Source organism: Photinus pyralis, unplaced genomic scaffold (assembly GCF_008802855.1).
Source record: "Photinus pyralis isolate 1611_PpyrPB1 unplaced genomic scaffold, Ppyr1.3 Ppyr1.4_LG9, whole genome shotgun sequence".
NCBI classification, from domain to species: Eukaryota; Metazoa; Arthropoda; class Insecta; order Coleoptera; family Lampyridae; genus Photinus; species Photinus pyralis.
In genome coordinates, this window is record NW_022170878.1 from 22,086,980 (window position 1) to 22,108,718 (window position 21,739).

Genomic DNA, 21,739 nt, shown 5'->3' on the forward strand with positions numbered 1-21,739 from the left:
CTGAAACTTATGCCACCGACTCAGATTGTAACGGGAGCCCCTTAGCGGATTTCAATTGATTTTTTTTACTAAATTTTTTTAGATTTTTTATTTGAGCGGAAGGTTTCTGAGTACAACCCCGTCGAGTTAAATGCGTGCGAAAGTTGGCGACGCGACCCCAGAAAATCGTGGGAGAAAAGGAAATTAACTAGAATTACGCGACAGCAGTTGCGAAATATCGAAAACGATCAATCGCAGCACGGAATTGAACCCTGAAAACTAGAAGAGTTATTTATGTGCAGATAACACTTTCAAATTACATACATTTTTGCTTACCGACGGATTGCGTAATTTTGTGTGAATTTCAAAATCAGAACCGCATTTACTCTTACTCAACTCATTTTGGATCAACAAGTATATATATAACTAATACATACTGTATATGGGTGGCGTGCAGGCGTAGAACTAACTTTCGCTCGATTTTACTGGTATTCGGTGTGTATGCCATTGATCCATCTTAAGAAAGCACATAAAATTCACTTCATTAAAAGTGGGCGCATGCGTCGAGCCAACTTCAATATGAGTGAGACGACACCTCTTCTACTGATCCAAATTGAACAACACAATTGCAAAATCCCAAAATGTCAAAATCAAAATCCCAAAAAAATCTGGAAACACCAAAATTTTAAATTCTTACAATATCAAAAATCATAAAACCGCAACTGCCAGTAAAAGCTTCAAATTTTCTAAATTCCCAAAATTAAAAAAAATTCAAAATTACCAGACCGCAAAATCTCAAAAATCTCGAATTACCAAAGTCTGAAATGTAAGATATAAAAAATCAAAATTCTAAGCTCTCAAAAATGCCATTTTCTCAAATTCCCAACATTTCGAACTCTCAAACTCAAATTCCTAAAATCTCAAAATTCTAGAATCTCTACTTCACAAATTGCAAAATCTCAATATCACAATATTTCAAATTCTAAAAGTACCAAAATCTCAGAAATTCCCAAATTATCTCATTATCGCCAATTCCAAAATAAAAATTCTGAAATCACAAATTCCCAACACTTAAAAAATGTACCAAAACGTTAAAAATTTCAAAATCTTTAACCTGCGAAAGCTAAAAATCTCACAATCCCGACGGTTCAAAAATCAAAAAATCCCTCAAATCTCACTCCTAAAGTTTGAAAATCCTAGTATTACAAATTCCCGAAATTAAACTCAATCTCAAACTCTCACTAAAAATTACAAAAATTGCCATCTTCAATTATATGATTTAATGCCAATATTAATTCTCTATTTTTTAATTTTTGTGTTTTAATTTTTTGTTTTTTGAAATATTCATATTTATTTCACTTTAAATGGGGAGTAACTGAAGGTTCTAATTCGGATTCGGGCGCGGATGTTCGTTAGTGGGCTAAGTTGGTGGAGTAGCTTTGGCTGAAACCACGCCCACAATAAAAACAAAAAGCAGACGATGACATTACCATTGATTGCTCTTTCGGTAATTGCTTTTGACACTGAAACTGGAAGTGTTTATCCAGCTTAAATAAATAAAAAGATTAACTGTGACATTGCCGATCGATTGCCACAATTATTACAATTATACAATATCTGGGCCAAATCGATCACAATTTGGGGCAGCTTTTCCCTTTAATGAGATCAAGTCGGTTTCGTGCCACGATAGCGCTACGGGAATCACAAGGGTATCGATGCGGAAAAGTGGGCTAAGGCCTATCGAATTATTAATAATAAAAACAATGATGAAACGCGTTCTAAAGGCTGGAGGGAAAAAAATTATAATGCAAAAGAAACTTACGATATCGTGACCAATAGTTCCGCCTCTGACAACTTCCGGCGCCATGTATTCTATGGTTCCACAGAAGGAGTACGCCCGCTGCTGCTCGTTATCACTTTGGTCCCTTGCTAATTCTTTACTAAGGCCGAAGTCGGTCAGAACGATGTGACCGCATTCGTCGACTAATATATTTTCTAACTTAATATCTCTGTAAATTATCCCAAGCTGAAACAAAAAAAAATATGAAAATGAACCACCCTGTATATTAAGATCTAATTGTGCAGTAGTTTGCATTTAAGGTAAAAAGCCCTCGGGGCGACTTAGCCCCCCATCTGTTCGATGCATTTTACCACACACACTGCAGGGGACGTGGGGAGAGAGTTCCTTAACCCCTTTTATCCGTATTTTCTATTCGAATGGTAACCTACCACTATCAAACGTCGGCGGACCATCTGGCTTAAATTAGAATAATTTCAATTTCCAAATTAATTCGTGTCCTAAATTTAGGACACAATTTTCGGTGCATTTAGACAAATTTTATTGTTGCAAGCTGACCTGGGCATCTATATCTCCTGCGGCCAGGTGTTGCTTTAAAAAAAATCTACAGGTTGGATGCGATTCCGGTACATAACTTCCCCTTGTATACCGCGCTCGCTAAGGGTTGCACCTGGCCGCAGTTTGTTACTTATGGTTCTTTTGTGGGTGAACGTACCCATTTAATTCCCTTTGGCGCTCGGGCCCGGTAAAATTTGCGAATGTTGGCGTTTTATGCACAATTTAAGATCTAAATTTATTTAGTTTACAGAAAAACAACTTAAAACTGAGCGGACGCAATGACAGGGTAGGCGAATTGAAAGAGCATCATTTTTCGTCTTAATTTTAATTTTCCACGAAAGAAGCATATCTTATTATTAATTAATTAATTATACCTGTAATTACAAGTGTCTGGAACATGAAAGAACGGACTTGGATATATTTTTAAATATTAAAAGAAGAGGACGCCATTTACTTACCTATATATACAAATATCGCTGAGATATTTTTAATTCTTATATTTAAAAATATCCTAAAGGAATTTATCGCCATCTATCGGAGTACTTCTTTTCGAAGAAACACAGTTCAATTTGCTTAGATAGAATTATCGAATCAGGATTTCATTCCTTATCGCCGGTGATAATCCTTTATCGACTTGATGGCGCCTTGTATCGCTCTAGAAAAATCATTTTCAGAATTAATGTTAGCTGCTATTTGGGCCACAATTCTTCCTCAATTGTTTACCACCGGTATAGTATTTGAATTTAACCTCGCCCGTATCAAGACTGAATTCCATGGAGGTAGCGTGGCAAGCTCTACGCTCCATAGCCGCCTATTATTATAACCCCAGAGATAAACTTCAATTTTGTACCCCCGGTATATGTAAACCCGGGCTGGGAGTGACGAAGGTCGATGCCCCTCGGATATCGGGCGACCTCCGAGCAAGCGACTCTGCCCAGGTGAGACCGCATTTCCGTTGAACTCGTGGGATTTGTATGGACGATAATTCAAACAAACACTTTCTGGGCTCCTCGTCAGCCGGTTACTCAAAAGGGGTCCGGTAACTTGGTGGTGGGCCAGCTCCTATTCGCAAGAAGAACAAGACCGTCATACAGAAGCCGATGACCAGGAAGCGCCCGGTCAAGCGGGCCCTGCGCCAAAGCCTAAGGCTGTATCTGGGGTCGTTGGCTCAGGGGGAACAACCCGACGTCAGGGACCAAGCGTATCACATCGGATAGAAGCACTCCAGGAACCTTTAGAGCCCGCCCTCTGTGACGTCACAGCATTTTGTGGTTACGTGATCAACCAATGGGAGCGCGCCACCCGATTATTAAACCCGCCATCTAGGTTGCTATTTTGAAACAGCCACCTTAGATCTGCGTCATCGGTAATTACTGCAGAAAATTTTTTTTATTGGCGCTGGGATTGGAACCACGATACCCGAAAGTGAAAGCTAACCTTAAAGGCTTTAAAAATTTGATAGAAGTCAATAAAAAAACAGTCGGCGTCTCGGCGACCATTTTGCAGGAGCGGCAACCTACTCGTTAACCGCTCAATATTTGCCCTTGAAACATTGCCCTTGGAGAGTGTTGTAATTTGAACCTTACTCTTTTGTAACCTTGGCCTACTTTTATTGGGAAAACAGATCTTGTGATACCTGTTTAGCCGTTTACCTGTTTACTGGTTTACCAGGTTTCGATCACTAATACCGTGAATATGTATCTCAGCCTACGTGGGGACCTCACGGGACCACATGCGCCTGGCCTCTTTTCACATCACTACCCGCCTACTGCGCAAGTGCAAATAATACAGGGTGGCCAAATAAGAATGCGAGGTACTGTATCTGAGAATCTGTCCATCGTAGAGGCTTGCGGTAAAAAATTTTTTTACTAAAACGGCCACGAGAAAAACCTGGAAAATATTTTTAAGTTTCTGAGATGGCCGCTAGGGGGCGTAACTGCAATCTGGACTCTAAAAAAGTGACTTTTTTGTGAATTCCGCTATATTAACCTAACAAAAAAATGTCCGGTCTTTGAAGACGACGATAATCTAAACCTTTTTTGTTTGACAATTTTTCCGGTATCTCTAAAAATGAAGTGGTGGGGGGGTATTCAAAGGTTTCAGTAAAGAACACTCTGTATCTTCGAAACGACTGAACCGATATTAACAAACTCGGGTTAATTGAAAAGTTAGTTTCACATATCGCCACCTGAGGACTTTTTTCGACATTCCGACAGAAATGGTTAATTTTCTTAAAAAAATTAAATGCGTTGGTTTGATTTTTTTCATGAAAAAGTAGCTAAATGATGCCTAAACAAACTCGCGCAAACCGCATCTCGATATCTTGTTCCTAACCTAAAATTCAGGCCAAAGAAAATTTTATACCCTCAAAATTTAATTTTTTTAAGCTAATTTTTCCGGAATTATTTTTATTATATAATTTGGGGCCCTAAAGTGGATCGAATTAAAAAAGGGAGCTTTTAATGCCGCCGTAAATGCTCGAAATGATGGCCATCACCATATGAAAATATATATATCTCAATATATCGAGATGCTGTTTTCGCGAGCTTGTTTAGGCATCATTTAGCTACTTTTTCATGAAAAAAAATCGAACCAAAGCATTTAATTTTTTTTAGAAAATTAACCATTTCTGTCGGAATGTCGAAAAAAGCCCTCAAGCGGTGATATGTGAAACTAACAAAACTTAGTATATTTGTAGCTGAAGAATAGCTCTTTTGAACTAACCCAAGTTTGTTTAAATCGGCTCAGCCGTTTCGAAGATACAGGGTCTTTACGGAAACCTTTGAATACCCCCACCACTTTATTTTTAGAGATACAGCAATAATTGTCAAACAAAAAAGGTTCAGATTATCGTCGACTTCAATTGTCAAACAAAAAAGGTTCAGATTATCGTCGTCTTCAAAGACCGGACATTTTTTTGTTAGGTTAATATAGCGGAATTCACAGAAACATCACTTTTTTAGATTCCAGATTGCAGTTGCGCCCCCTAGCGGTCATTTCAGAAAGTTAAAAATATTTTCCAGGTTTTGCTCGTGGCCGTTTTAGTAATACATTTTTTTACCGCAAGCCTCTACGATGGATGGATTCCCAGATACAGTACCTCACATTCTTAGTTGGCCACCCCGTACAACCAGGGCCGGACTGGGTGGGTAGGGGCCCCGGGCGCTCCATGAGCAAAAGGCTCCCAAACTCATGCCCCCCCCCGAAAAAAAAGACAAGGGATTTGCAGATTTTTTTAATTGCATTTCAAACAACTTGCTGAGCAGTATTGAACATTAAGTTAAAGGAGAAGGCGCTGTAATTCCAATGACGTATTGGCAAATTTATCAATTAATTTATCCTTCTCCAAATTTAAACTAAAAATACGCTCAACATTTACAAAGATTAATGCTTCAAAAATTGCCTGACCCAAAGAGGGCCCCGTCCAGGATCCCAGCGGGGCCACGGCCGCTCGGGTGGCCTAGCGGCCTGGGCCAGTCCGGCCCTGCGTACAACAATGACTAGAATGAAACTCATAAGAAATTTTGACCAAAATTGGCTTCGAATCCGTGTTTCCTCCAGTTCCCCATACTCCCCTCCCCGGAAAGTTTTGATAGTTGGAAACACTGACAAAATAAAATACATAAGTCGAATACAAAAATTACATCTCGATACGTTTAAAGCTGAATGAGTAGTTTGCGTTAGGAAGATGAAGTCCGGCGCGTGCAAACTAATAAGGTCAATTTTCTTTAAATTAAAATTAATTCAAGAAACCTGAATATCTTCATCACCTTGATAAGCAACGTTTGAACAGCGAGAAACCGGCAACCAACCTTTGGACTTTGAACGGTGAGCAAATTTTGGACTTTAAACGGCGATCAAACTTTGAACTTTAAACGGTTTTTGTAGCACTAGTATCAGCATTGCACTAAGCTTAAAGTTGTAAGTGTGCGCATGCGCAGGCACATCTTGACGCGCACAATCTTAACCGATTGTCATAGATAGACCAGTTGTGTGCGATTTTTATGTAATAACGTTTTAGCGCAATGTATAGAGGGATGCAACTGTCACTCCTCCTCCTCCTGGGACGGAGGTCGATTATAGCTTCGGTGTCTGTCGTGTCACAGGAACATAGCAACCTATTAAGATATGTACATTTTCTCTATCTTTGGATGAAAAAAAAAACTATTTTACAGCATGTTCCGGGTCCACCTTTTCTTGATAACCCTCTATAATATGTTGCGTAATTTATGTATTGTTTCAATGTCTTAACTGTTTCAGTAATGTACCTTTTTCGCCATTGTGTCCAGTCCAACATCCAAGATGGTGCGTCCAGCCCCGTCGGAATATAGCACCCCAGATCAACTGCCGAAAGACTTTGCCATGGTCCAAAGGTGACCCCAAACCTACTTGCTCCTCTACTACACAAAACCCTCGTAAAGACGGGAAGAGATTTAGAAAACTCTGGAGGCTCTTAAGGACTCCTTTAAGAGCTGTCAGAGAATATCAAAGACTGTAAAAGTTTCTGGCTCCGTAAAGACCTTTAAAGCATAAAATTTTTTAAGGGGTCCTTCAAAAGCAGTTATAGAGAGGGGAATTTTAAAGAGTCTAAATCTCACAAACGCTCTTCAAGACCAGTCTTAGAGAAAGACTTCCAGGAAACTCTTGAAAACCCTTTTGAGACAGTATGCGATTCCTAAGACCTGTAAAATTTTAACGACACATAACGCCAAATAAAGGTTCTCAGACTGGAGATTCATGGAAAATCCTTAAAGGTTTTTAAAGACCTTTACTATATTCTTATAGGTTCTTGGAGGCGCCTTTAAAGACTCTTGGATGTTTTTGAAGGCTGTGAGGGATTTTTAAAGACCCTTGAACAGAACAGCCATTGACTTCCAAAGGACCTTAATCTTATATCGCAAATCTTGTACGGTCAGGTTACTTATTTTATTTGCCGACCGCCTGCGTGCGGGGTAATATATCCAAACAAGCTTCGTAAGCTTTTCTTTTTCTTTCAGTGATTTATTTCAGGTGTAATAAATTCTTTGGGATTTTCGGAAGTTGATCGTGGCCACCGGGTCTGTAAAATTGAGAAATTTTAAGTCAATATTAAGATTTTTTTTATAGCAGATGTCGGATGTGTACGAGGAGAGATTACAAAATTCTAAGTTTCCATTTTGGTTTGTCTTGAGCTAGCTGGACAGGTGTTTTGTGGGTGGTGTAGTGACCACATACCATTGCACTCACTAATATTAAAGGTTCTGGGCGTACTTAAGAATGCTTTTGGAGACTCTCAAAGGCACGATTCTGAAATGTTCTTGAAAGTTACTTTTACAAACTCACCAAGGCTCTTTGGCGGCTTTTAGAAAAAAGGGGGCTCCTGAGAATACTTAAAGACTCACCTACAACTATAATTTTCAAGGCTCTCGCAATTTCTAGAAGCCTGGAGACTCATAGAGACGCTCTCATAAACTCTTGAGCGCTTTTTCAAAATTGTGGAGGCTCAAAGATCAATGAACATCTTTAAAGCCTCGGTCCTCAAAAGTTCTTGGAGACCGTAAAAGATCCTCCAAGACCCTCAACATCCAAAAGCTTTAAAACCTCTTATACGCAAGAAAATACTCTAAAAGCTTCTCAAAGACTCTGTGTGCAATTTTTAGACCGTTAAAGATCAGTAATACGTGCTAACTCATTGAAACTCCACCGAAAACCCCCTTACAATCAGGTTATCTCAAAAATGCACACGGTATTTTCCAGACATACTTCCGTTCACGTTCGCTAGTAAGCGGTGTATGTGTAAATTTTTCTATATTGAACAAAATACAAATTCAAAACCAAATTTTTGAAACCGCAAAGCGGCCATCTGTTACAATGTTTTAATAACAAAATAAAATTTAGGAAAACGTTCAAAGGCTTTACCAGGATGTGAAGTAAAATTTGCACATTTTCGACGACCAGGTACATTTTGAGCAAAAGATGTGGCAATTGTTCTTTATCCAAGAAGTTCGACGAATATTTTTCGCTATTTCGAAACGATGCTGAGTGTAACTTAAGGCTTTTAAAAAAAACGTTTTCGCCATCTTATAAAACACCTTTTTGAAACCTGTTTAGGTCTGATGTTCTTAGAAATGTCGTTTGAAACCGTCTTTGACATCTTTTAAAAAGGTTATTGGTAAACTGGATGTCGAAATCATCATTCTAGAAATTCTAGAACACCAGAAAACTTGACAAACCTATTGGGAAGGTTTTCTTTGAATCGCGGAAACTGAACCGTTGGAGGAATCCATTTTGGATATACGAGTATTTCTAAAAACATTTTTGGAAAATGCCTTTTATTTTTAGAAATATTCGCGGAAAAAAGTGGAAAACTTTTAGGAATCGTCTACGAGTGTCGATTGAAAGTTGGGAATGAAACGTGTTCGATTTCTTCGACAGGAGTCGAATTCCTTTTATCTCCGTTTGAGCGTGCGATAGGATTAGCCTAAATTAAGAATAGAATTAAATGAGGTCGTAAGTTTAAGTATGCAAAGTGCGAATTATCGCAACTTCCTTTTTACTTTTCACAACTTTCTCTCCTCCCATTTCAAATTGGAAGAGATCCTTTCACCTTGAGGTTATACAACAGCGGCGCAACCGAGTCGATATTGCTAAGGTCAGAATAGACACGTTTTTATCCTTCTTATACAATTCCTTACTGACAATTAGCCAAGGTTAGCAAGAGTTATAGGTAAACTACAAACTGACCTTTCGCTATCAGTAAATTTCTTACACGCCGAACGGCGGCCGCTAATCGGGGCCGACTTTTGGAGTTTGTACCACTTTATGGAATGCGACTTCTTAATCGGCAGAAATTTGAACTTTAAATTACATAATGTTTGCTTATGAGACAGGCCCGAAGTTGTACGTCTAATTTTACAATTCGCTTTGAATTTTGATTTTTCCGCAACAAAAATTGGATAGGTATACAGACGGGTGGAAAGGGAGCAACTCCTTTATGCGGGTTTGAATTGTGTCTGCAATATCTTCATAAAACAAGATTCTTTTTTAGCTTCCTATGGTATCCAAAATTATAACAAATTTGGACTGAGGGTAGCTCAGTATATACGGAGTGTTTCCATTAGAGGATTGTAATTCTTAATAAATTCGGCGATCGATATTTTGTGAATCATTGGCTACTGGATGCGTCGTTCGTTACTACTTAATGTCCTGGGAAAAGTTGTCAACGCCAGTCTGACGAGCGATAAGAGAATATTAACCTCTTTTACGTGACCAAAACAACTACATCACAATATTGCTCATAGTGACATGGAGCAGCGTAGCAACTTAAAATTTGGTGGGTTTTCATAACTGGTTTTTATATGCGCATGGCTAAGGATTAAGGATGGCCGATGATTTCTATTAGCGCCATTTTGTAAGCGGGTTTTGTAAAATTGAAAAAGTAGGGATGAAATAGAGGTCTGTTTTTCGGGAACTAAGCGGAAAAAACCGAATTAAAAAAAACCACGCAAGTTCTCAGTACGGAAGTGTAGAGGATTCAATCAAAATCGTCTAAGTGCCGTTTCGTAACATCAAAACTAAGAAAGCGTGATAAGGTTCGCGAAAGTTCATTTGTAGTCGTGAAATAAACATTACAAAAGGATTAAGTAGCCGATTTAATGATTCCCGAAAACCGAAAAATTATAAAGGTACGAGCGCACTTTTCCGGCGAATAAATCAGAAGCTTAAAGTGAAAGTTTTAAGAAACAAGTTATATCAATTTTGGATAGGGATAGACACGAACTCGACCTAAATTCGAGTCGGCTCGAAGGCTCGACTCGAGACGAGCTTTTGCAGTTCATAAAAATATTTTTTAAAAAGAGCTCTCATTTTTATGTTCACATTACGCATACCTATATAGAGGAACCGGCAGCCCAGAATGCGAAATCGGGCTATGCGCAGATGAGCAGGAGGAGCCAGTGACAGTGACCAATAGGTGCAATCAATAGAATATGAATAATGGGGATGCGTCACCTCTCGCCTTCTTAGCTGCCGGTTCCTGTATAATGTTTTGTTTATATTTAGTCAACTTATTAAAATCAATTGATTCTTAAAATTTTTTAACCTTCAACCTTCAGTTGAAAATTCTATTATCTTAAATTCGAGCTGGACATCCATAATCTCGAGCCGAGCCGGACAACCATAATCTCGAGCCGAGCCGAGTTTTTCAAAAAGTTCGGTCTGAAACGCAATCCGACAGCAAACTCGAATGCTACCGAACGCTTCCGAATCTTCTTTAATGTTCTCGAACAAACACGTCATATCTCCCGGAAAGATTGCGTCACATCCGCCTTTATCGTCAATGACTAATCTGTCATGGCGCCTCGATGTCTATCGAAATTTCCGGAATGTTCGCTACATTATATTGCGAGAGAGGAAAGCTGGGTGAAAGCAGACGATAAAAAATAGACGGTCTATTGCCCGATCAATTGCACAAGGCGATGTAATCTAATCAAAATCCAAAAAACTTCGACAGTATTCCTGTTGGAGATCCAAGTTTCGTTCTGCATTATCCAGTTTTGAGGGAAGTCATCGATTCCAGGAAACGCTATAATTAAGGTAATGAAATTCTTTTTGATTTGTATTCAAAATAACTATCGGTCCTTGTAAAGAAACTGCATTAAATGTCATTAAATAAAATTTTCGTTGAACAAGTTGGGATCTCTCTCAATCTATTCTTCTCGTAATACCATGACTTTGTGGGGTATGGGATCTTTGTCAGATTCAATACCCCCCCCCCTCCCGCCCCAATGCACAAAGGTCTTTTGTTAATTGTAGGTCCTGAGGGCATTTTTCCAAACCGGGGGGGGGGGGTAATTTGGTACATTCTTCCTTAAAACATATGGAATACCCACCACTGTGGGACCAAAGGTCTCATGTCAGTTGTAGGGTAAATGAAAATTAACTTTCTTTTTCCTGGGGGGTATTCCAGACCCCCCGGTTGTACATTCTTGCTCAAAAGGTATAGAAGACCCACCGGTGTGGGACCAACGGTCTTATGTTAGTTGTAGGTAAATGAATAATGACTTTCGTTTTCCTAATGGAATTCCAGACCCTCCGGTTGTACATTCTTGCTCAAAACGTATGTAATACCCCCCAGTGCACAAAGGTGTTACGTCAGGTATACGTGAATATAGAATGAGTTTCATTTCCCTGTCCAAGGCACCCCCCCCATGTTGTATATTCTTCCCTAAAATATATGGATCACTCCCAGTGCTTCAAGTCTTCTGTTAGTTGTACATAAATGAAGATTAATTTCCTTTTTCCTGAGAGGTATTTCCAAGTCTCCGGTTGTACAGGGTGTCCCATTAATAATGGTCACATTATCCATTAATTGCACAGCTTCGGGAAAAAAATTTGTCAACAAAAGGGGCCAAGAGACATCGCTGGAAATTATTTTCAAGTTTCTAGCTTCGCCGTTAGAGGGCGTACGATTCATGGTTAAGTAGAAAAATTACTTTTTTCCTAAAATATACCTAACAAACATGCATAAAAATACATGCATCGCAATCTTCGCTCAGCCTGAAGATGACCTGTTAAGGTCGAAATCGATAGCCGCAACAGTAAAAAATAAAAAAAAACGTGTTTAAAAAGATTTTCTTGAATCCCAATCCTCATCATACAACACGTTTAAAGAACGATGGAACAATACATCAATCGAATGGCAATCTTGTATCAAATTTACATTATTTTGATGCAGCACATATTGCTCTAGTCTAGCTCATAAAATATGAGGGGTGGGGGAAGGGGAACATCTCTTTAAGGAATTGAATGTAACTTCGGATTAGGTCAACAGATTTTCACATAATAGGTCTTGTTGGAGAGGGTTCTTTTCGTGGAATCAGATTTTACATGAATAGAGTCTTTTTAGTAAATGTGATGAGTGGTAGAGGGCGCGATGTTACATTAACATATTCTCACTTTTTCATATTATTTGATAATATCATATAATAATTATATCGTTCCATTTGAAATTTTCAAAAAAACCTGCAAAGTTTATGTTAATGTCACATCGCGCCCTCTACCACTCATCACATTTACTAAAAAGACTCTATTCATGTAAAATCTGATTCCACGAAGAAAGCTTTTTCCAACAAGACCTATTACGTGAAAATCTGTTAACCTAAACCGAAGTTACATTCAATTCCTTAAGGAGACGTTCCCCTTCCCCCACCCCTCATATTTTATAAGGTAGAGCAATATGTGCTGCATCAAAATGGTACAAAATTGATACAAGATTGCTATGCATCTGCATGTATTTTTATGCATGTTTGTTAGATATATTTGAGGAAAAAAGTAATTTTTCTACTTAACCATGAATCGTACGCCCTCTAACGGCGAAGCTAAAAACTTGAAAATAATTTCCAGCGATTTTGCTTGGCCCATTTTGTTAACAAATTTTTTTCCCGAAGCTGTGCAATTAACGGTTCCATAGATATGGCCTGTGACCATTATTAATGAGACACCCTGTACATTCTTGGCCAAAACGTATAGAATACCCACAAATGTGTTACGTCAGGTGTAAGTAAATAAAGAATGACTTTCATTTTCCTGTCCTAGGGAGTATTCTACCCCCCCCCCCCCCCCCGTATATTCTCCCCCAAAACATAATGAATTTTCTTTTTCCTGGGGGAATTAGACACCCTGGTTTGTAACAGGGTGGCCAACTAAGAATGCGAGGTACTGTATCTGAGAATCTATCCATCGTAGAGGCTTGCGGTAAAAAAATTTATTACTAAAACGGCCACGAGAAAAACCTGGAAAATATTTTTTAGTTTCTGCAATGGCCGCTAGGAGGCGTAACTGCAATCTGGAACCCAAAAGTGATTTTTCTGTGAATTCCGCTATATTAACCTAACAAAAAAATGTCCGGTCTTTAAAGTTGACGATAATCTGAACCTTTTTTGTTTGACAATTTTTCCTGTATCTCTAAAAATGAAGTGGGGGGTATTCAAAGGTTTCCGTAAAGAACACCCTGTATCTTCGAAACGGCTGAGCCGATTTAAACAAACTTGGGTTAGTTCAAAAGAGCTATTCTTCAGCTACAAATATTATACTATTTGAAGTTTGGTTAGTTTCACATATCACCGCTTGAGGGCTTTTTTCGACATTCCGACAGAAATGGTTAATTTTCTCAAAAAAAAATGAAATGCATTGGATTGCAGTGCATTAATAAAAGCTTTATTTTTTAAATCGATCCACCTTAGGGCGACAAATTATATAATAAAAATAAAATAAAAATAAAAAAATAATTCTGGAAAAATTAGCTTAAAAAATAAAATTTTGAGGGTATAAAATTATCTTTGCCCTAAATTTTTGGTTAGGAGCAAGATATCGAGATGCGGTTTTCGTGAGTTTGTTTAGGCATCATTTAGCCACTTTTTCATGAAAAAAAATCGAAGCAGTGCATTTAATTATTTTGAGAAAATTAACCATTTCTGTCAGAATGTCGAAAAATGCCCTCAAGCGGCGATATGCGAAACTAACAAAACTTTTCTAGCCGAAGAATAACTCTTTTCAATTAACCTGAGTATGTTAAAATCGGCTCAGTCGTTTCGAAGATGCAGTCTTCTTTACGGAAACCTTTGAATACCCCCCACCACTTCATTTTTAGAGATACAGAAAAAATTGTCAAACAAAAAAGGTTCAGATTATCGTCAACTTCAAAGACCGGACATTTTTTTGTTAGGTTAATATAGCGGAATTCACAGAAAACTCACTTTTTTAGATTCCAGATTGCAGTTACGCCCCCTAGCGGCCAGTGCAGAAACTTAAAGACATTTTCCAGGTTTTTCTCGTGGCCGTTTTAGTAATAAATTTTTTACCGCAAGCCTCTACGATGGACAGGTTCCCAGATACAGTACCTCGCATTCTTATTTGGCCACCCTGTACATTCTTGCCCAAAACGTATGGAATACGCCCCCACCCCCGAGTGCATAAAGGTCTTACGTCAGGTGTAGGTAAATGCAGAATGACTTTCTTTTTCGCGGGGGGTTCATTCTTCCCCAAAACATGTAGTGCCCATAGCACTTACACGATAATTTTTGGAAAGGGACCATCCAAGATAACATCTTGAGAACCTAATACTTTTTCTACGAAAATTTTATTCTTGGCTTTTTGAGATTCTGTTCTGTTCAACCCCCCCCCCCCCCCCCCCCACCACCTCTCGGGTATCTAAATGCCCGTATTTTCATTTTAAATTATTTTTCATATTACAGTAGGTGGTTCTATTTTAATTTGCAACAAAAGCCCCGTATACTTTAAAGCACTACGAGAGGTACCTACGACGATTCACGTGTTGTGCTTTCAATGACCGTGACTTCACGGGCCTCTTAAATCAGATAACGTCAATGTGTTTTGAGTAACGGTGTGCGAAAGAGAACAGTTTTTCGGACGCGTGCGCCACGCCCTCGTCTAATAATCGGTTCGCTTTTCATTAACACAACGAGGGCCATCCTGTAGTTAGGTAATAAATTCCGCTTTCTCGTTTTCATTGCAAATTCAGCAGAAGTCGAATAAAATTCTTTCCATGCACAGACATGACCCAAATTCCTCTCTATTCTATTCTCTCCATATTTGACTTTAAACAAATCGTAAGTGTGCGTAATTTGCGCAAATATAGAAAAAGGGGAGGTGGGAGTAAAACATTAATTCTAACACAAGAAAAATTAATTAACGACAGCAAAAAGGTCAAGTGCTTGAGGTGCAAGTAGGCGAATGCGTGGCCGATTTTTTTCTTCTACGAATATGTTGCGAAAGATCCGGAAATGGCAGTTAAAAGGCGGAAAATGATAATGGAGAAGTTTACGGTTCACGTGTACCACATTTTTTTCTTATTGTAAAACTTAACTGTTACTGCACAATTAGGTACCTGCCTAGGTACTAAATTAAAACTTACCTTATGCAGGTGCTCGAGTGCAAGTATTATTTCGCCTATGTATATTCGCACTTCACTTTCGGTGAAGTGTTCTCTTTGGTATAAGTGTGTGAAAAGTTCACCTCCGGCGACGTAATCTGCGGAAAAAAATCCGTATTAGTGCAAAAAAAATGCAAGTTCTCCAATTCGTGACTTTGAATTGTTCCCCTCCCCCCCTTTCAAAACAAAATACAATTTTCTCCACGAATTTAAGACGCAGGTGAGGGTCGTCTTTGAAAACCGAAAGGGTTACGTGCATTTAAGTTTCCCACAGAATATACTTCGACCCTTCGGCGCGAACCCTTAAGAACGACTCGACTGCGAATTTGTCCTTTCAACCTTTGGTACTCCGAAAGACCACCCCTATATATTATACATCGAAAAAAATTTGGTTTTTTCAAACTCGTTCAAAAGTTTCTTTGTCTCTAGAAAAACCTTAAGAGGCTTCTATTCCAAACAGTTCAAGGAAAATATTGTAACGTAAACGTGGTCTTCACATGGATTTTCACTTAAGATTTATAACGTAAGTCGAGCACGAGCTATTTATCAGTCAAGGCAACGCTGTTGGAACTGATTGAAACGCAATTCGATTTGCTTACCTATATAGCAAACGTCCCTCTTTCTCGAACGCTTGCGAAACCTCCCGATTATTCTAGAATGTTCTAGAACAAAACATGTCATATTTCCCGGAAAGATTGCGTCACATCCGCCTTCGTTTTTTATCGCCGACGACTAGCGACATTTCTGGAATAATCACGACAATATTTATATAATCGTAGAATCATTTTGAAAAGACATTTGGGTTCCCCTAAAGCCTTTGCTCAATTTGTTCATGACCCATCGGTTAGAAGCTGTAGATGTACACATGAAATATTCAAAACCTATCGCTGGTTATTAGCAACTTCCCACGGGTAGCATTTGAAGAATATGAAAAATCGGAAGAATTCGGGGAAACAACAGTATCCTTAGATGGAAGGAATTTGAAGAATCTAAAAAAATGAAGACCAGGACAATGAGAGGTATAATGATTCCAAAATTCACACATACGATATTATTTAGAAAGCGCGCGACATGAAAGTTTTCATGACAATGTTGAAATTGTCATGGTATTTTCTAAACATTTTCAAAAGTTTCGGTACTTCCAGAATTGCTAACATTTTTACCGCGCTCTAACAATTTGAAGAATCCGAAGGATCGGAAAAATTCAAAAAAACGGAAAACATCTTCACAAATCTGGTGGATTTGAAAGATTCGGAAGAATAAGAAGAATTAATTCAAGGAATCTGCCAGACCCCACGAAGGTGATGGATGGAAGAATTTGAAGAAAATGAAAAGATCTGAATGAACTTAAGAATTGATCTGAAAGATCTGATGAATTCGAAGATTTAAAAAAAATCCTCGAAGGGAAACACTTCAAAGATCTTGAGGAAACAAAAGTCTAAAGAAATGAAAAAAATTCCAAAAATGTTAAAAATCGGCAGCACTAGGAGGATCTAAATCTAAATGGTCCGTAGAATAAGAAAAATTAGATAAAATCGAATAACAATATTAAAAATTGAAAAAAATCGGAAAAATCTTCAGAATTTGAAGACACTGAAAGATTGGAAGAACAATGATAAACGATTCAAAAAAATTGAAGAATCCGCAAAGCCTGTAGAATCTGTGAGATTTTAAAAATCTAAATTCTAATATTAAGTGAAGAATCTGTAGGAATGAAAAATGAGGGAAAAATCAAGAATCAGGGAACCTGAAACATTCGATGAAACGACAGAAGCAGATTTGTCTAGAAAAATTGAACAAAATAGGAACCATCCTAAGAAACAAAAGCATCTGAAGAAATAATAATGATTTTAAAAAATAGAAAAGATGTCGAAAAAATGAAGAATCTTTGAAGAATATAGGAAGCGGAAGGAGTCGCGGAAATGACGGTACTCGAAGAATTTGATTGTTCTAATCGAAGCAACGAATTTGACGAAATGGAAAAAGGAGAAAAAAATTGAAAATTAAAGTACCCTGAAACCTCCGAAGAACCTTAAAAATTAAGTGAAAAAAATAGGAAAACTCTGTACTTATATGATCTGATAGATTTGAAAAAATTAAAGAATCTTCAAAAATGTTGACAGATTCGAAGAAACGAAAAAGTTTAAAGAAAATTCCTCCGATTTTCCATATTCTTCCGTTTCTTCAAATTGATTTTATTTCTTCGGATTCTTTCCATTCTGATTCTTGATTTTTACCTAATTTTTCGTTCCTACAGATTCTTTACATAATATCAGAACTAGTAGATTCTTCGAACTGTTCAAATTCTTCAGATTTATAAAATTTCCCACATTCTTTAGGCTATGCGGATTCTTCCAATTTGTTTAATCTTTTTTTTTAAATTGTTTACCATTATCCGTCCAATTTTTTAGTGTCTTCAGATGCTTCAATATTCGCATTAAACTTTCCCCTTTCATCTGATTTTTTTATTGTACAAACTATTTCGATTCTTCTTCTGCTGCCGATTTTTCAAATTTTTGAGATTTTTTTTGTTCGTTTCTTCGAGTTCTTTCAATTGTTTTCCCTCCGCGAATTCTTTTGAATCTTCGAACTCATCAGAACCTTCAACTCTTTTCCTTTTCTTCGAATTTTCCCATCCTTCAAGTCCTTTGGGTCTATCACATTCTTCCGATTATTTCCATTTTTCCGATTCAAATTTCTGGAATATCGAAACTTGAATGTAGAAAGATGTAGAAAAGAAACGGAACCAAATAAAAAAAAAGAGGAAGAAGATCGACAAACTGCTATTAATGCTTCTGAAATGGTGAATTCACTTTCGAAAAAAAAATCTAATCACAATCGGCATGTAGCACTCTTCCTTCCAATTTTGAAATGCAATTATGTTAAATTCGAATATTCGCGGCCGTTAAATTTCGGTCTAAAGGGGGATGTCGCATTTTCAAAATAACAAAAATCTTATGACAATCGGCATGAAGGATCCTTCCATCCAATTTTGAATTCCAATTAATGGTGAATTCGAATTTTGGCGGACATTAAATTTTGGTCTAAAGGGGATGTCGCATTTTCCAAAAAAATTGACAATCGGCACAAAGCACCCTTCCATCCAATTTTGAATTCCAATTAATGGTGAATTCGAATATTGGCGACCATTAAATTTTGATATAAAGGGGATAGCGCATTTTCCAAAAAAATTGACAATCGGCACAAAGCACCATTCCATCCAATTTTGAATTCCAATTAATGGCTAATTCGAATATTGGCGGCCATTAAAATTTGATATAAAGGGGGATAGCGCATTTTCCAAAAAAATTGACAATCGGCACAAAGCACACTTCCATCCAATTTTGAATTCCAATTAATGGCTAATTCGAATATTGGCGGCCATTAAAATTTGATATAAAGGGGGATAGCCCATTTTCCAAAAAAAATTGACAATCGGCACAAAACACACTTCCATCCAATTTTGAATTCCAATTAATGGCTAATTCGAATATTGGCGGCCATTAAATTTTGGTCTAAAGGGGATGTCGCATTTTCCAAAAAAATTGACAATCGGCACAAAGCACACTTCCATCCAATTTTGAATTCCAATTAAATGATGAATTCGAATATTGGCGACCATTAAATTATGGTCTAAAAGGTGATGTCGTATTTAAAAAAAAATTTTTTGACAATCGGCATAAAGTACCATTCAATCCAATTTTGAATTCCAATTAATCGTGAATTCGATTACTGGCGGCCATTAAATTTTAATCTAAAGAGGGATGCCGCATTTTCAAAAAAAAATTGACAATCGGCACAAAGCACACTTCCATCCAATTTTGAATTCCAATTAAATGGTGAATTCGAATATTGGCGACCATTAAATTATGGTCTAAAAGGGGACGTCGTATTTAAAAAAAAAAAAAATCTTTTGACAATCGGCATAAAGCACCATTCAATCCAATTTTGAATTCCAATTAACGCTGAATTCGAATATTGGCGGCCATTAAATTTTAATATAAAGGGAGATAGCGCATTTTCCAAAAAAAATGACAATCGGCACAAAGCACCCTTCCATCCAATTTTGAATTCCAATTAATGGTGGCCATTAAATTTTGGCCTAAGGGGGATCTCGCATTTTCCAAAAAAATTTACAATCGGTACAAAGCACCCATCCATCCAATTTTGAATTCCAATTAACGCTGAATTCGAATATTGGCGGCCATTCAATTTTAATCCAAAGGGGGATGTTGCATTTTCCAAAAAAAATTGACAATCAGCACAAAGCACCCTTCCATCCAATTTTGAATTCCAATTAATGGTGAATTCGAATATTGGCAGCCATTAAATTTTGGTCTAAAGGGGGTTGTCGCATTTCCCAAAAAAAATCTTATGACAATCGGCATGAAGCACCCTTGCAGCCAATTTTGAGTTCCAATAGTAAAGGCTTGGTTTTGAGCGAGGCCCAGAACTTGGGAAATTGGGACGTTCGAATGATTTAGTCAAAATATTGCATATATTAGAGTACTGAAGACCCCCCCCCCCCCCCCTAAACCACAAACCCTTCACAACAAAATATTGTTTTTGAGCAAAAGCAAGCAAGAATTACCATTTGATGAAACAGCAAATTTTGTTTATAACAAAGGAGCAATTACATTGTTTGCGAAAACAAGCAGGTTTGCACGTCTGCAATTCCTGATGTTTTTCAAAATATTAAAATTCACAACTAAGCAGAAATTAAGACAGTTTTTGCTTCCTCCTTTCTAACCTTGGACGCAGCAATTTAATGAGAGAGGAAAACAAAGTTTCTCGAATCATATTATAATAAACGCTAATAAAGGAACGTACAAAGTTCACCTCATTAGATCTAAAAGGCAATCTCATCAATTTCCAGTTAGTGGAACGACACCAGAATTCTGGAAGTCCCGCCGTGGCGCAATCGATACAATTGGAATGCAGTAAATATTGCGAAATCCGAGGTGAAAATCGCGAAATACACCGTCGGAACTTACTTATAATTAACCTTGAGGAACTAAACACCGACACGTGTTCGGGTTTAAGGAATTTCCAGCGTGACTTCGGAATTTACTGGAAGCCCAAATTGAATTTCGTCCGAACAAAAAAATGTAGGCCATCAATTACGAACGCGTGACGGGTCGCGTGCATACATTAATTTACGCAAAAAAAAACAGGTCCTTCGAGGTAAATTTGTACGTCGAAATATTTACTTGTACGAATGCCAATTTCTGTTTGCGAATATGCACAAAGGATGCGCGAATTCGCGATTTTACCAAGAGATAGAAAACGGGACACGTGTAGTGCTCAAATTTCGACACTTTGTATTAATTTGGCACGCGGTCGGTACGCTATTCATAAATTGTTGCGTTTTGAAATCGGCGATTTCTCTCGAGTTTATTTAAATCTGCAATGCTTTCCGAAATTTCGAAGAAGCGGCTCTGTTGCAAAGTAGAACGAAAAAACTACTTGCGGGTCCCTGCAAAAGATCCGAAAGGACTAGCTTTAATCTCGCCATTTGACAAAGATTTTTTTAATAACTTCTTGCATCTTATGTTTTCCTAATAAAAGAAAAGACAGTACACAATAAAATTGCAATTTACCTCTTACATCAGATGTTCTCCTAACAAAAAGATTTGGTAGAATCTCCTAATCAACAATTCGGGGTGAAATCCGAACACCTGTACCTACCACTACCACAGATAACAAAATCTTGTAGTGGTAATTGCCCAGATGTATTACTTACCAGGAGCGCAAAACCCACTTTGTTTTAGTGACGAAGATCTTTTGTTACGTTGTCCGGATTTTAATGACAAACATATCTTACATGTGATGTTCTCCTAATACAAATATTCGTCAAAGCAAGAATAAAAGAGGTACAACGATCTTCTATTCTCCTAATAGGGAAAGAAAAACAGTTGAAATCAGAATATCTGGCGCAACTTATGTACAGGGTATCCCATTTTGGACACTTACAGGACGCAGTCCCCGTAATTGTTAGTGCTATCAAAAAAAATACTGTTTAAAGTTATAATGGTAAAATCAAAATTTGAAAATATTTGCTCGCTTAAGAGATACGGGGGAAAATAAAGAAATTGCCAATTTCAGAATGACCCTATATTTCCTTAGTTAACAGATATACAGAAAAAAATATTCATTACAAAGGTTCCTTTATAATAATACAAAAATGGAACAACACCCTGTATATTTTAAACTGAAAAGATAGCAAATGAAACTAGTTTCTTTAAAATGATTGCTGAATCTGTCGTTTTCAGGGGTCAGGTACAACTTCATTTTTTAAATGAACACCCTGTGTGTATTTCTCTAAAGATATAACTAAACAATTCAATACTGATTCTAAACATAAAAATTCAAGAATCTTTTTGGAAGTTTTTGTATTTTTTTGAATCGCTTGAATCGTTTCTAAATATCATCCCTGGTGTGTTATACAGTGTGTAAAGCGATGGGGTATACAA

The 21,739-nt window shown here is 37.6% G+C and overlaps 1 protein-coding gene across 2 annotated transcripts in view; it reads right to left on the minus strand.

Annotated features, from left to right (window-relative positions):
• Positions 1 to 1,570: 1,570 nt before the first annotated feature.
• Positions 1,571 to 21,739, minus strand: part of LOC116180225 (ribosomal protein S6 kinase alpha-5-like) — a 69,322-nt gene continuing 49,153 nt past the window's right edge. For both annotated transcript variants that reach the window (XM_031500114.1, XM_031500113.1), the window contains exons 4-5: positions 15,249 to 15,364; positions 1,571 to 2,005 (exon numbers count right to left, since the gene is read on the minus strand). In XM_031500114.1, the coding sequence (XP_031355974.1) occupies positions 1,586 to 2,005; positions 15,249 to 15,364 (536 nt within the window). In that variant the 3' untranslated portion in view covers positions 1,571 to 1,585. The remainder of the gene's footprint in view (positions 2,006 to 15,248; positions 15,365 to 21,739) is intronic.